The sequence below is a fragment of the Esox lucius genome, chromosome 20 (assembly GCF_011004845.1).
Source record: "Esox lucius isolate fEsoLuc1 chromosome 20, fEsoLuc1.pri, whole genome shotgun sequence".
NCBI classification, from domain to species: Eukaryota; Metazoa; Chordata; class Actinopteri; order Esociformes; family Esocidae; genus Esox; species Esox lucius.
In genome coordinates, this window is record NC_047588.1 from 23,652,823 (window position 1) to 23,666,096 (window position 13,274).

Sequence of the window (13,274 nt, forward strand, 5' to 3'; positions counted from 1 at the left end):
GCTTAACATTTTATTTTTGGTAGTATCTAGTGTAATAAGCACACAGTGCACCAAAGTACTATATTAAAACATTTATTGAACACTCATGCCTCACTAAACCAGTTTGTGGGATCACTCTACCACATGTTTTACGTAATCTTACAAATATGACAATATAAATAATCCATTACGTTGCTTAATTCATAAAGAACAAAGGGTGCCAATGTTTTATAATTATTTCTAAGGAAATTAAGTTAATCTCATTCATACCTGCAGTAACCAAGCTGAGCACAAAGTAACAGTATTGTATCATCAGCATAGATAAAAAGGTAATTTAGTAACGGTACTAATAAGGCATGTTCTTTCATATGCTTGTTATAAATAATGAATCATACTTAATCCAACAAAAATAACATCAGCTCGAAGTATCATAAATCGGAATTATGAATGATGACATTCCAGCACCCTTTCTGTGTGATAAAAAAAATGTTTTGTAGAGGACCAGTCTAGTTGAAAGACCCTGTGTGTGTACTAAAGAACCCAGACAGTGTCAGTTACTATGCACCAGTGTGACAAAGAGGAACAGGGAACAAATGGAGATGGATCCAGTGAGAACTGCCTTTACTAGGAGGGCAGTCCAACTCCCCAGCAGGAATACATGGACAAACAACCTAAGAGGACAGAGGAGAAAGATTAGAGCCTCTTATAATATGCCAGTTACTATGTAACATATGTTTATTGCACTAACTTCTAATTATTACAGTGGATGATATGATCTTGGAAGGTTTAATTGTTTTGATTACCAATGTTTCCTCTAAGCAACTTCACGAAATTAGCATTTTATAGATACTTTATAGATATAATATTTTAATTATATATTTTACACAATTATCAACATGATAAGGACCAAGATTTTACATAAAAAATAGGTACATTACATAATAGGTACAAAAAGATAAGCAATCAAAACCTAGACTAAAACCTACTTGGACTGGATAATGTACCAATTATGTAATTACAGAGTACATTATGTATGATATAAATGGTTGCCATCTCCTTGAAAATGTATAATTGGTACACCTAAGACAAGAGTTGTTTTAGTTAAGCTTAAAAAAGAACATTACATCTTTGAAGCATTGAGAAATAGAAGGGTGATGAGCAGACTTCCACAGGAAAATATTCTACATCGAGCTAATGAAGTTTTGGGTCCAAGGAGAACAAGTCTTCTGGAGTACCAAAACAGCCTTCAACTGGCATGGTTGCAGGTTGATATCATGAAAATAAACACTTTGTGAACACTGATCATTAACAGTCAACAATGTCTTTAAAGGGCCCTACATAAAAGTATTAAAACAGTAAAAAGTCAAAATTGCTTTTGCTGTACAGTCAAGGCACCTGAAAAGACAATTAAAAGATTGAATGAGGATCACGTATAGACCACCACCTTTCATTTGTTTGTTTCAACATGCATCTTTCACCAATTAAGAGTAACAGCACTTTCAGAGTTCCAATCCCCTATTTTGTGCCAGCACACGTATTGGGAGAATTATAAGTATAGAATTGTGTATTTATTCTCTAATCCCTTGTGTGCAATAATAACAATGATCCAGCGACCAACTGACGTCACTAAACTCTTGGTATCATCCTCTGAGGTGCTTTGCCAAGCCTTTACAGAATCCATTTTGAGCTGTTGCCTGTCCTTTTCAGCAAGTGAAATGCATGTTCAGTTGGATTTAAATCATGTGATTGACTTGGCCAGTCTAAAACATTTTACTTTTCTCCCAGATGAAGACATTGGTTGCATCGGCAGTGTGTTTTGAGTCATTGTCCTGTTTGATAGTGAACTGTTGCCCAATAACTTTGCTGGCATTGTCTTGTACATTGGTAGCCAAGATGCTTCTGTACACTTCGGAGTTCTGCTGTTGCCTTAATTCGTTACATCATCAACAAAGATTAGTAAGCCCACAGATGGCAGGCTCTGGATCATCTGTAGTTCCTTTTTTCTTCACACTTTCCATCACTTTGAAAAATATTCTACCTTTGTTTCATCTGTTCAAAACTGTTCTGGCTCATCTCTTTAGTTTTAGCAAATTCTAATCTGGCCTTCCGGTTTTTGGTGCGGATCAAAGTTTGCATCTTGAAGAGTCCTCTTCTCTTTTAGACTCCAAATTTCTAGCTTTTCTTTCATAGACATCTCCCTAGTCTTCAAATTGGATTATTACTACTCTCCAAACACAGACTCCAAAAGCAAAGAATAGAACAAATGACACATTCAGAGCTGAACAATCAATGCAACAGGAAACACCTGATCAATTAGAAACAAATGTGAGCCAAATGTACCAACACTGATGCTCACATAAATGGAGTATGGAACTCAGACTACGCTGTCATTCTTTGTTGGCAAAACATAAATGTAACTGACAAATAAAATGAGACATTCTGTACCTCTGCCTCACATTCATCTTTTAATCGTATTTTCATATGCCTTGGGATTTTACAGTTACTGATGGAGGGCACTGGAAATGTTGCTACAAAGACCACTAGTAGTGTACAGACAACTTTAGTACCATGCCCAGAAAAGGTCAGCACTATTAATTAAAATGCTACTGTGAGCACGACCATTTCTGGAGTATGCTGTTCCAGTGATCCCTTTTCTGGCTATGTTTAGGTATGTGAAACTCACTCCATAAGGAAAGCCTTGTAGACACACAGCCCAAGCAGTACAGTCACAGGTAGGCGGAAGCTCTTGGGGAGGTCATAGCGTGTGAACATCCACACCACTGCTGCCATGGCTATATAGTGCACCTGAAATAGCAGAAAGAAACACTGATTTCTTTCCTAACCGCTTCCAAACCCACCATCCAAGTACTCATTATCGATTGAAAATCAATACAAATTATTATATGATTCAGCAGTATATCAGTGAAAGGTGACTTACCAGGCTGATATTGGAGTCAAAGCTCATTTGTATGTATTTCCAGTCAAACTCAATGCCCCTGGCACCCACCCATAGAGGGATACACCTGTTGGACAGGGCAAGACGATTAAAGACAAAATACACCAATGGAATTACACAAACTTGCCACTTCAATATTCCAGTGAGATTTCACAGTAAATGACCCACGGAAAGCAGAAAGAGATGTTACCTTGACATAACAAGCTCTGCTGTAGCCCACCCCATTGCTGCCACCATGATCTTGTATTCGCCCTTTCCAGCATTCCTGGACATGACCAGGTGCAGGCCCAGAAGGTCAGCTAGGTCAACCGTGGCCTTCATAAACTCCCCAACAAAGTCATACACTCCAGCTCCCCCCTCCCATGTTGGGAAGAATGTGGCTAGAAACAACATCTGGAAGAGTACCGTTATAATAATGCTGGTTACATAGTTATCAAAGCAGTGTTTCATGTGCATCCCCATGTGATCAGCTCTGCTGATGGAATGATTATATATTACATTGCAAGTCAGAACAGACATTTTTCTAGGAAGGAATTAAGTTACGGTAATAGCCCTGCTACAAGACAGACATCTACGTTATTTTTCATCAATCATTAGGCAGAGGGAATCTTCCATTTGAAGTCAATGAAAGTTGCGTTTCATCCAATGGCATTGTTGAAGCTCATGATTCACCAAGGTTTGATTCTCAATGGCTGATGCATGCATTCATTTGGTCTTGTTAATAAAAGGAGAAAAAAAACAATGGTTGTTGGTTTCTGATGTAGCAGGTAGAACGTCAACTGACACGATTCTGATGGTAAAGCAATGCAACACTTGTAGTGATGCTGAAAAGTACGGTTGTCCCAGACAAAAAATAAATACTGGTCAACCAACAGTATTGAGTCTTTCAGCTCATGCACTGGTCGATATTTTAAGATGTGTATTTTTCCATAAAAAGACATACTATGTTTTAGTGAACACAACTATATGCCCTGAGCTTGTCTGATGCATTAAAATCCAACTGAATTATTACAAATAACTCCAGAGGGAATGAACATCATTATTTTAGATGCCAGAGATCAAAGAAACAAAACAAAACCTGATCATTCACAAATTGTGCAGTTATGCTCCTGGCACCAAAGCATTTTCATAACACAAGACGGATTTTGTATCTTCATTTTGTGCAAAAGTCTATCAAATATCCATTGATAGTTGAAGATGAATGCTGCATAGAAACTATTCTACAGGAAACTCACTTAGAATGTTAGTACGTAAGATAAAGTAAGGTGCACCATAAATCACCTGCAAATTGAGTGGAATGCTGTTGTTCAAATATTTTAATCCCGGAATGGCACTTTGGGTGCCGTCTATTCCTTTACATTTAACAAATGCTCTTATCCAGTAAGTGCAAAGATGTTTGTACAGGCCCAGCATGGGAATCAAACCTAAAACCCTAGCATTGCAAGTACTCTACCGCAGTATGTGCTTGATCAAACAATGCTTTTTAAAAACTGATCGACAATACAAATCTTGGTTGACCGAAAGCAAAACGCATTAACAACTGACCAGTCGACTAAAGGGGGTCAGCCCAGAGTTATTGAATGCTCACCTTACATAGCTGCACAAATAGGTAGGTAGCTCCTGCTTGGACACATCTCCAGAATGCATTGTATTCTGATCTATAAAAGAAAGAGATACATTTTTTACATCTTTTTTTAATCCATCATTGAGACACATGGTTGGCTACAGTGGTAGCAGGACCCTCCTAACACTCAAAGGAAGCTGACCTTTTAACTATTCAGTAAACATTTGACACTAAAACATTTTTTACTTCATTTTACCAAGTAGGTACATTGAGCCTTACACTGAACAAAAATATAAAAGGCAATATGTAAAAAGTTGATCGCCTTTTTCATTTGCTGACATAAAAGATCCCAGAAATGCTTAATGTGCACAAAAGGCTTATTAAACAGCATGATCATTCATAACAGAACTGCACCTTGTGCTGAGGACAATAAAAGGCCACTACAGTAAAATGTGCAGTTTAGTCAAAAATCTATACCACAAACATTGAGGGAGCATGCAATTTGGAACTGCAGGAATGTCCACCAGAGCTGTTATGAGATCAACCATGCAAAGATGTCAGACAGGATGAGGCAAATAGTGGTCACCAGACACTGACTGATCCTCACCCACACCCTGACTAACAGATGTATGTCTATATTCCAGGTCAGATGACATCCATATATTCCGACCATCATTCATTTAAATTAACTGCTTCCCTCGTAAAATGTACTGTTTTCCACGTAAAATATTTGATATTGCTTCATGTTGCACTTCTCTCTTTGTTTAGTGTGTTTTGACCGCCTGGCATAAAGCCTCCTGTTGAGCAGTGATTAAGAGCATGTGATTGTAATAATTTAAGCAAGTGGGCTCAAGCTACCATAAGAGTTGATAGAATGTACAATTGAAATTTCATCTCTGGAGAGCCACAAGTGGCATTGAGGCCCAAAATAATTTTAAAACAGTTTAATGACTATGATATGAGAAAACAAAGAATGGATTCCACAGTAGCACAATAAATGAAGCCTTTACAGAATATCCCCATCATCCCATTGACCGGCCCAAACATTTCTGTTGTATTTTGAGTGAAAGTTTTAAAAACCTCTTGTTGCTTGGTAATTATGGGATGTTGTGTGTAGATCAGAGGACAAAAATCTATACATTTTAGAATATGGCCGCAACGTAACAAAATGTGGACAACGTGAAGGGTCTGAATACTTTCTGAATGCACTGTATGGCATGTACATAACATTATGACCACAGATAGGTGATATAACACTGATAATCTTGTTATCTTGGCACCTGTCAGAGAGTGAGATATATTAGGCAGCAAGTGAAAAGTCTGTCCTCAAAGTTGATGTGTTAGAAGCAGGAAAAATGGACAAGCGTAAGGATCTGAGCGACTTTGACAAGGGCCAAATTGTGATGGCTGGATGACAGAGTCAGAGAATCTCCAAAACAGCAGCCCTTGTGGGGTGTTCCCGGTCTGCAGTGGTCAGTACCTATCAAAAGTGGTCCAAGGAAGGAAAAGCGGTGAACCGGCGACAGGGTCATGGGCAGCCAAGGCTCATTGATGCATGTACAGACCGAAGGCTGGCCCATGTGGTCCGATCCAACAGATGAGCTACAGTAGCTCAAATTGTTTAAAAAGTTAATGCTGGTACTGATAGGTGTCAGAACACATAGTGGATCGCAGTTTGTTGCAGATGGGGCTGCATAGCCACAGACCAGTCAGGGTGCCCATGCTGACCACTGTTGAAAGTGCCTACAGTGGGCACGTGAGCATCAGAACTGAACCACACAGCAATGGAAGGTGGTGGCCTGGTATGATGAATCATGTTTCCTTTTACATCATGTGGATGGCGTGTGTGTCGCTTACCTGCAGAACACATGGCACCAGGATGCACTATGGGAAGAAGGCAAGTGTGATGCTTTGGGCAATGTTCGGCTGGGAAACCTTGGGTCTTGCTATTCATGCGGAAGTTACTTTGACATGTACCACCTACCAGAGCATTGTTGCAGACCATGTGCACCCTTTCACATGTTTTCATTTGAGTATTTGTTTTTATGTTATTGTATTTTCATATATTTTTCTTTGTAAAGCACATTGAATTGCTTCGATGTATGAACTGTGCTATATAAATAAAATGGCTTGCTTTCATAGCAACGGTGTTCCCTGATGGCATTGGCCTCTTTCAGCAGGATAACGTGCCCGGCCACAAAACAAAAATGGTTCAGGAATGGTTTAAGGAACACAATGAGTTCAAGGTGTTGACTTGGCCTCCAGATTCCCCAGATCTCAATCCAATCGAGCATCAGTGGGATGTGCTGGACAAACAAGTACGATCCATGGAGGCCCCACCTCACAACTTACAGGACTTAAAGGATCTGCTGCCAACGTCTTGGTGCCAGATACCACAGCAGACCTTCAGAGGTCTAGTGGAGTCCATGCCTCGACGTGTCAGGGCTGTTTTGGTGGCAAAAGGGGGACCTAACCAATATTAGACAGGTGGTCATAATGGTATGGCTGATCGGTGTATGTGCTTATGTGCCAAATGCCATCAAAACCACTTGCTTGTAAACATGGAACTTAATGGCTACATGAGCAATTACTGTTGAATAAAGCTTATTTTAGTAATGGTGATTTTGGTCTTTATGCCTTACAAACTAGAAACTATGAGGAATCCTAATAGCCAGATACTGCCCATCCATATTCTGTCCATATCCTCCTACCTTCATCTGTGTGTGTTTAAAATGCAACTGCAATTAAATTATACAGCAGCGCCTAACTCTTTGCTCCATCAACCACTGAGGTAGGGTTAAAACAAATGAACAGTTGCACTAGGCATTTGCTATTTATTCATGACATGACTGGTAATAAATTATTTTTATTCTTTTAACATTAAGGACCTCACAGATTAAGTTTTAAACCATTCACCCATCTAATTCACAATATAAATGTGCTTGAGGTTCTGATACTTACAAGCCACTGCATTTGTAGGTGATAAAGTAGGGGAAATAGGCCAAGGCAAAACAGTTCCCGAAATGAAATAGCGTCATACTGCCAGGGAGTTCCACTCCGGTGAATCCTGTGAAAGAAACGAGACAGGACACACTTATTTTAGTCAGCTAGGAAGCTACATTTATTCATAAATTTATTTAGGAAGCTATCTAGCCAAATTGCATGTCTGAACTGATAGCGTGCACTGTCAATGCCTGAACTGTCAGTTGTATTTAAAGCAAAGTGAAGTTAATAAAATAATGTATTAGGGTTGGGCAGTGCCTGGACCGACAACATCCCACTGACCTTCCCAAACATTGTTGATAGACAATGGCATTTTTATTCATAAATTGGTTGTACAGACAGGAATACCACAATATAAAATACTTAAGTTAAATAAATTGGAACTTGTTACCAAGGCCACAAAAAGGTTTTCTACACTGCTAAAAAAAAAATTAGGGGAACACTTAAATCACATACCAGAACTCGATGAAGATGATATATTAAAGAACAAAATGTTTACTACCCTTTGTGTAATTCGTTGAGAACAAAATGAAATAACAACGGTCAACGGAAACCAGAATCAACCGACCAACCGATTTAGGGCTGAATTCAAACTCACACGGAAAATCAAAGTAAACTATTGAAATCACAGGCTGTTCCAACTTGTGTGAATTTCATCACTGCAATTCATAATGGGACTCAGTAGTGTGTATGGCCCCTATGTGCCTGTATGCACTCCTGGCAATGTCTGGGCATAATCTTGATGAGATGATGGATGGTGTCCTGGGGGGTCTCCTCCCAGACCTGGATCAGGGCATCAGTGAGCTCCTGGACAGTTTGTGGCGCTACTTGGCGGTGTCGGATACACTGATACATAACATCCAAGAGGTTCTCAATTGGAATCAGGTCTGGGAACATGAGGGCCAGTCAATGGCATCAATGCCTTCATCATCCAGGAACTGCCTACACATTCTGGCCACATGAAGCCGGGCATTATCCTGCACCAGAAGGAATCCAGGGCCCACTGCACCAGCATAAGGTCTGATGAAGGGTCTGAGAATTTCATCCCGGTACCTAACAGCGGTCAAGGTACCGTTGCCTAGCATGTGGAGGTCTGTGCGACCCTCCAAGGATATGCCTCCCCAGACCATCACAGACCCACCGCCAAACTGGTCATGCTGGATGATGTTGCAGGCAGCATAACGTTCACCACGGCGTCTCCAGACTCTTTCATGTCTGTCACGTGAGCTCAGTGTGAACCTGCTCTCATGGTGTGAAAAGAATGCAGTGCCAATGGTGGATCTGCCAATTCTGGTGTTCTCTGGCGAACGTCAATCGAGCTGCATGGTGCTGGACTGTGAGCACAGGTCCCACTAGAGGACATAGGGCCCTCATGCATGTTTCTGACAGTTGGTTCAGAAACATGCACACCAGTAGCCCACTGGAGGTCATTTTGTAGGACTCTGGCAGTGCTCCTCTTGTTCCTCTTCGCTCAAAGCAGCAGATTCCGGTCCTGTTGCTGGGTTGATGCCCTTCCATGGCCCTGTCCAGCTGTCCTTGTGGAACGGCCCATCTCCTGGTACCTCCTCCATGCTCTTGAGACTGTACTGGGAGACACAGCAAACCTTCTTGCGACGGTACGTATGGACGTGCCATCCTGGAGCTGGACTGCCTGTGCAACCTGAATAGGATACAGGTACCGCCTCATGCAACCAGTAGTGACAAGGACACTAGCAAAACACAATACTAAAGAAGAATCAGTCAGGAAGGATAAGGGGAGAGCAATAGTCTGTGGCCACCACCTGCAAAACAATTACATTTATGGGTTTTGTCTTGCTGTTGCTTCTCCAGTGCACCTGTCATCACTTTCCTTTGCACCAAACAGATGACATCGATTAACAATCAATTTTGCTTCGTAACTAGACAGATTAATATCCTTGCAGTTTAATTGACTTGGTATTATACAGAGATGATTAAGTGTTCCCTTTATTTTTTTAGTGTATATAGTGACAGCATCACACAGTGGGGATGCTACTCAACAGTACGGACTGAGCATCATGTTCAACAGTTGGAGGAAATACCGCAAGAGAATCGTCTTCAGTCCGCAAAAACATTATCGGGAGGACAGTCTTTACAGGTCAAGCAACATTGGAGCTCAGTAACAAAAAGGAAAATGCCCTACATTGACCCAGTCTAATCTCAATTCCATTCAGAACTGCTGCACTGTTGGAAAATTGCGGTCCTCAAGCATCATCCAACAAACCTGAAATATCTGGAGCACATCTGCTAAGACAGGAACAAAATCGCTCTGACACTGAACAAAGCTGGTACTTACCCAAAAAGGCTTACATCTGATATTGTTGCAAAATGTGCTTCGGGTTTTATATGAGGAGTAGTCTACGGTGCAGCCAATTAGTATTTGGACAGTGACACCAGTTGTTTTGGTTCTGTACTCCAGCACATTTGGATTTTAAGTGAAATACTGTACAGTATTGACTGAGATTAAAGGGCCGCCAGTCATCTTTAATTTGAGATTACTTACAGTACATTCGTAAATCGTGAAACATGCAGCCTTTTATACTGCTGGTCAAAGAGAACTATATGAAGCTAGCTTTTTAAGACTAACTGTAACCAACATAAGCCTCTTAAATTAGCTAACTTAGCCGCGAGCAAGGTAATGTCAGAAAACCACCCTGAATCTCCTCTTAACGTTCTGCTTCTCTACGGACTTATGTCGAAGATATAACACATTTCATATGTATTTAAATAAAGCAGGTTAAATGTGCAGACATAAAACTTAAATTAAAATAATTAGTGTACTTACTGAAATTGATTTTTTTATTGGTAATACTAGCTAGTTTGCTCACTCTAGCTACCAATGAGGCTTTAATAGGTAGATCATTGGATGAATACCGGAAGCTAAACTAACAAAGTTCGCGATATAAATGACCCCGGTTACACTCCGACCTATTGTTCCTCCCACTTGCTTTCTACAAGTTTTATTCTTTCTTCTTCACTGCCACCTACTGTTCTGGAGTGTGGGGCTGTTAACGACTTGAATATTTTTTGCTGTTGTGATTCTAATGAATGTACCCAAATCCCTACGTACGTTACTAATCTGAACCCCTATCTCAAAATACCACCCAGTTACCTAAAGGCTGCGTTTACAGTCAGCCCAATTTCCTTAGATGTGAAAATACCAATAAGGGAAAAACATTTTAGATTTGGAATGGAAGAAAAAGGAATATTTGTCCGTTGGGCAAATTTCCCATCAAAAATTGAGTAATTAGTGTTAACTGCCTTGCTCACTGACAGAACAGAAATGTTTTCACCTTGTTGTTCAGGAATTGAATCTAGTACACAACAAATTGCAATGTGTATGTGTTCAGTACCAGCATAAACTTTTTTAGCAATTTAAGCTACAAGTGCATCAATGAGCCTTGGCTGCCCATGACCCAGTCACCGGTTCACAACTTTTCCTTCCTTGGACCAATTTTGATAGGTACTGACCACTGCAGACTAGGAACACCACACAAGGGCTGCAGTTTTGTAGATGCTCTGACCCAGTTGTCTACCCATCACAATTTGGTCCATCACAATCAAAGTCGCTCAGATTCTTACATTTGCCCATTTTTCCTGCTTCTAAAACATCAACTTTGAGGACAGAATGTTTACTTTCTGCCTAATATATTCCACCCACTTACAGGTGCCATGATAACAAGATTATCAGTGTTAATCACTTCACCTGTTAGTGGTCATAATGTTATGGCTGATCAGTGTATTTTCCTTGTTTATTTAACAAAGGTGGTTTATTCAATAAAAAAATCTGATTTCATGTTTTCAAAATAAAACCCTTTCATTCAATAACTTGTGGGACCTCCGTTAGCAGTGATAACTTGGAGTAAACGTCTCCTATAGCCATTAACCATCATCTGACATCTTTGAGCGATTTTTAGCTACTCCTCCTTATAAAACTCAAGGTTTGAGGGGTGTCTGACATGTACTTCCCACTTCAGCACTTCAATTGGATTAAGGTCGGGATTATTGGCCAATCCAAAAAAATCTTTCTCTGTAGACATTCTTTGGTAGATATGCTTGAATGCTTTGGGTCATGTCTCATCTGAAGACCCATTTTCACCCAAGGTTTAGCTCCTTTACGGTTTTCCTGATGTTCCGTTTAAGAATCTCCCAGTACACCTCTGATTTCCTGGTTCCCTTGATGACATGCAGTCGACAAGGTTTATAAGAGCACAATGTGTGACTGTTGGCAATATTCTTTGTGTGGTAGGCAGTGTTGGATTTTCACCAAATAGTGGTTTTGATTGTGACCAAAACATTTTTTTGACCCATCGGACCAAAGAATGGACTTCCTGAAATGTTTAGGTTTGTCCAGGTGGTCTCTGACAAAGTTGATGAGCAGTTTAGTTCTTTTTTGACAGCTGAGGATTCTAATTTGTTGATCCAGTGTTCTCATTGTTGAAGCATCCACAGTAGCCAGAGATGCAGAAACGGATTTCCGCAAATCTCAGATATTATGCTTAGGTTGACATTTAACTGATTTATTATTTTTCTTGTGGCTCTTGGTTATATTTTGGAAGGACATCCACTTCTAGGCCGAGTTGCTGTCATGCTAAATGCTGTTCATTTGTAAATGATTTGCCTCACAATGGACTGATGGTGCTCAAATCTTTTTGACATGTTGTATAGCCTTCCCCGTACTGATGTGCTCCCAGTTGGTAAAATCAAACTCACCACTTCACTCATGATTTCCTCTGAACTAACATATTAAATTGGTAACCTGCCATGTCAGATAAACACTGGTTCTTATTAAAGATTATATGGTGAATACTAAAAAAAGTGATAATTGCACAAGGGATTCAGATACTTTCAAGCATCACTTCACACATATGAGACTACAAGTCAATTCAAACTGGAAGATGGACTGGCAACAATGTGTAAATGGGAAATATCTTGTACACTCTGAACAATTTTGCATATTTGTTTATAACATTCATGCTTGTGTCTATACTAGTAGTACAGTAAAACATAGGGCCCCTTTAAGGTAATAAGGTCATCTCCCAGGGGCTCAGATTTCTAGTTAGCACAGTCCACATTATTAAGTACTTGAGCATGTGAAAGGCATATTCAATTTAGTTGATTATCAAGGTGTTTTGGGGTGCAATGTTCAAAATTCCATATGGGTATCTGAAAATCCCATATGGAAAAATCATTGGTGAAATAAATAAGAGCCCCTTTCAGATTTCGGTTCTAGGTGTTATGGGGATTATTGTGATTCAGTCTATACTGTTATATGCTTTGTAACAGATTCATGTAGTTTTTATGAATGCATTATGAAGCATTCATAAACTCTACATATTTTAAAGCGGGACCAATATTGCTATGAATTCTCATCTCTGAATGTTTTTTTGAGCTGGTATATGACACCTCAGTGTATTTCCCCAACAGTACTTTCCAATGTGCAATATATTGCACTAAAGTGGCAGCTCTGGGGAAGAAAAGCTCTGGGGCATGTTTGTGTGTGGTGTGACAACCGTGATACAATTATTGGTACTAGGCAGCCTACAATCAAATGTTGCTGACATTTGGGGCTTTGTATGCTGACTTAAGATTTGTTACTGTCAAGGGAATTGCATTTCCACCTTCGAACCAAATATCTACCCATAAATTGAAAGACATTTCGGACTGCATGTCGTTCGTTTAAAATGTTTGTTCCATTAGAATTTGGGCAGTGTGAATCCATGGGCAGTGTGAATCTGACTTCATGAGAATGGA

At 40.0% G+C, this 13,274-nt stretch overlaps 1 protein-coding gene across 1 annotated transcript; it reads right to left on the minus strand.

Annotated features, from left to right (window-relative positions):
- Positions 1-61: 61 nt before the first annotated feature.
- On the minus strand, positions 62-10,395 carry tmem147 (transmembrane protein 147). The gene is given in 7 exon segments (NM_001303637.1): positions 62-650; positions 2,663-2,784; positions 2,918-3,002; positions 3,126-3,328; positions 4,524-4,593; positions 7,461-7,566; positions 10,306-10,395. Coding segments are annotated over 6 exon segments (678 nt in total). The 5' UTR covers positions 7,538-7,566; positions 10,306-10,395; the 3' UTR covers positions 62-529.
- Positions 10,396-13,274: the final 2,879 nt, after the last annotated feature.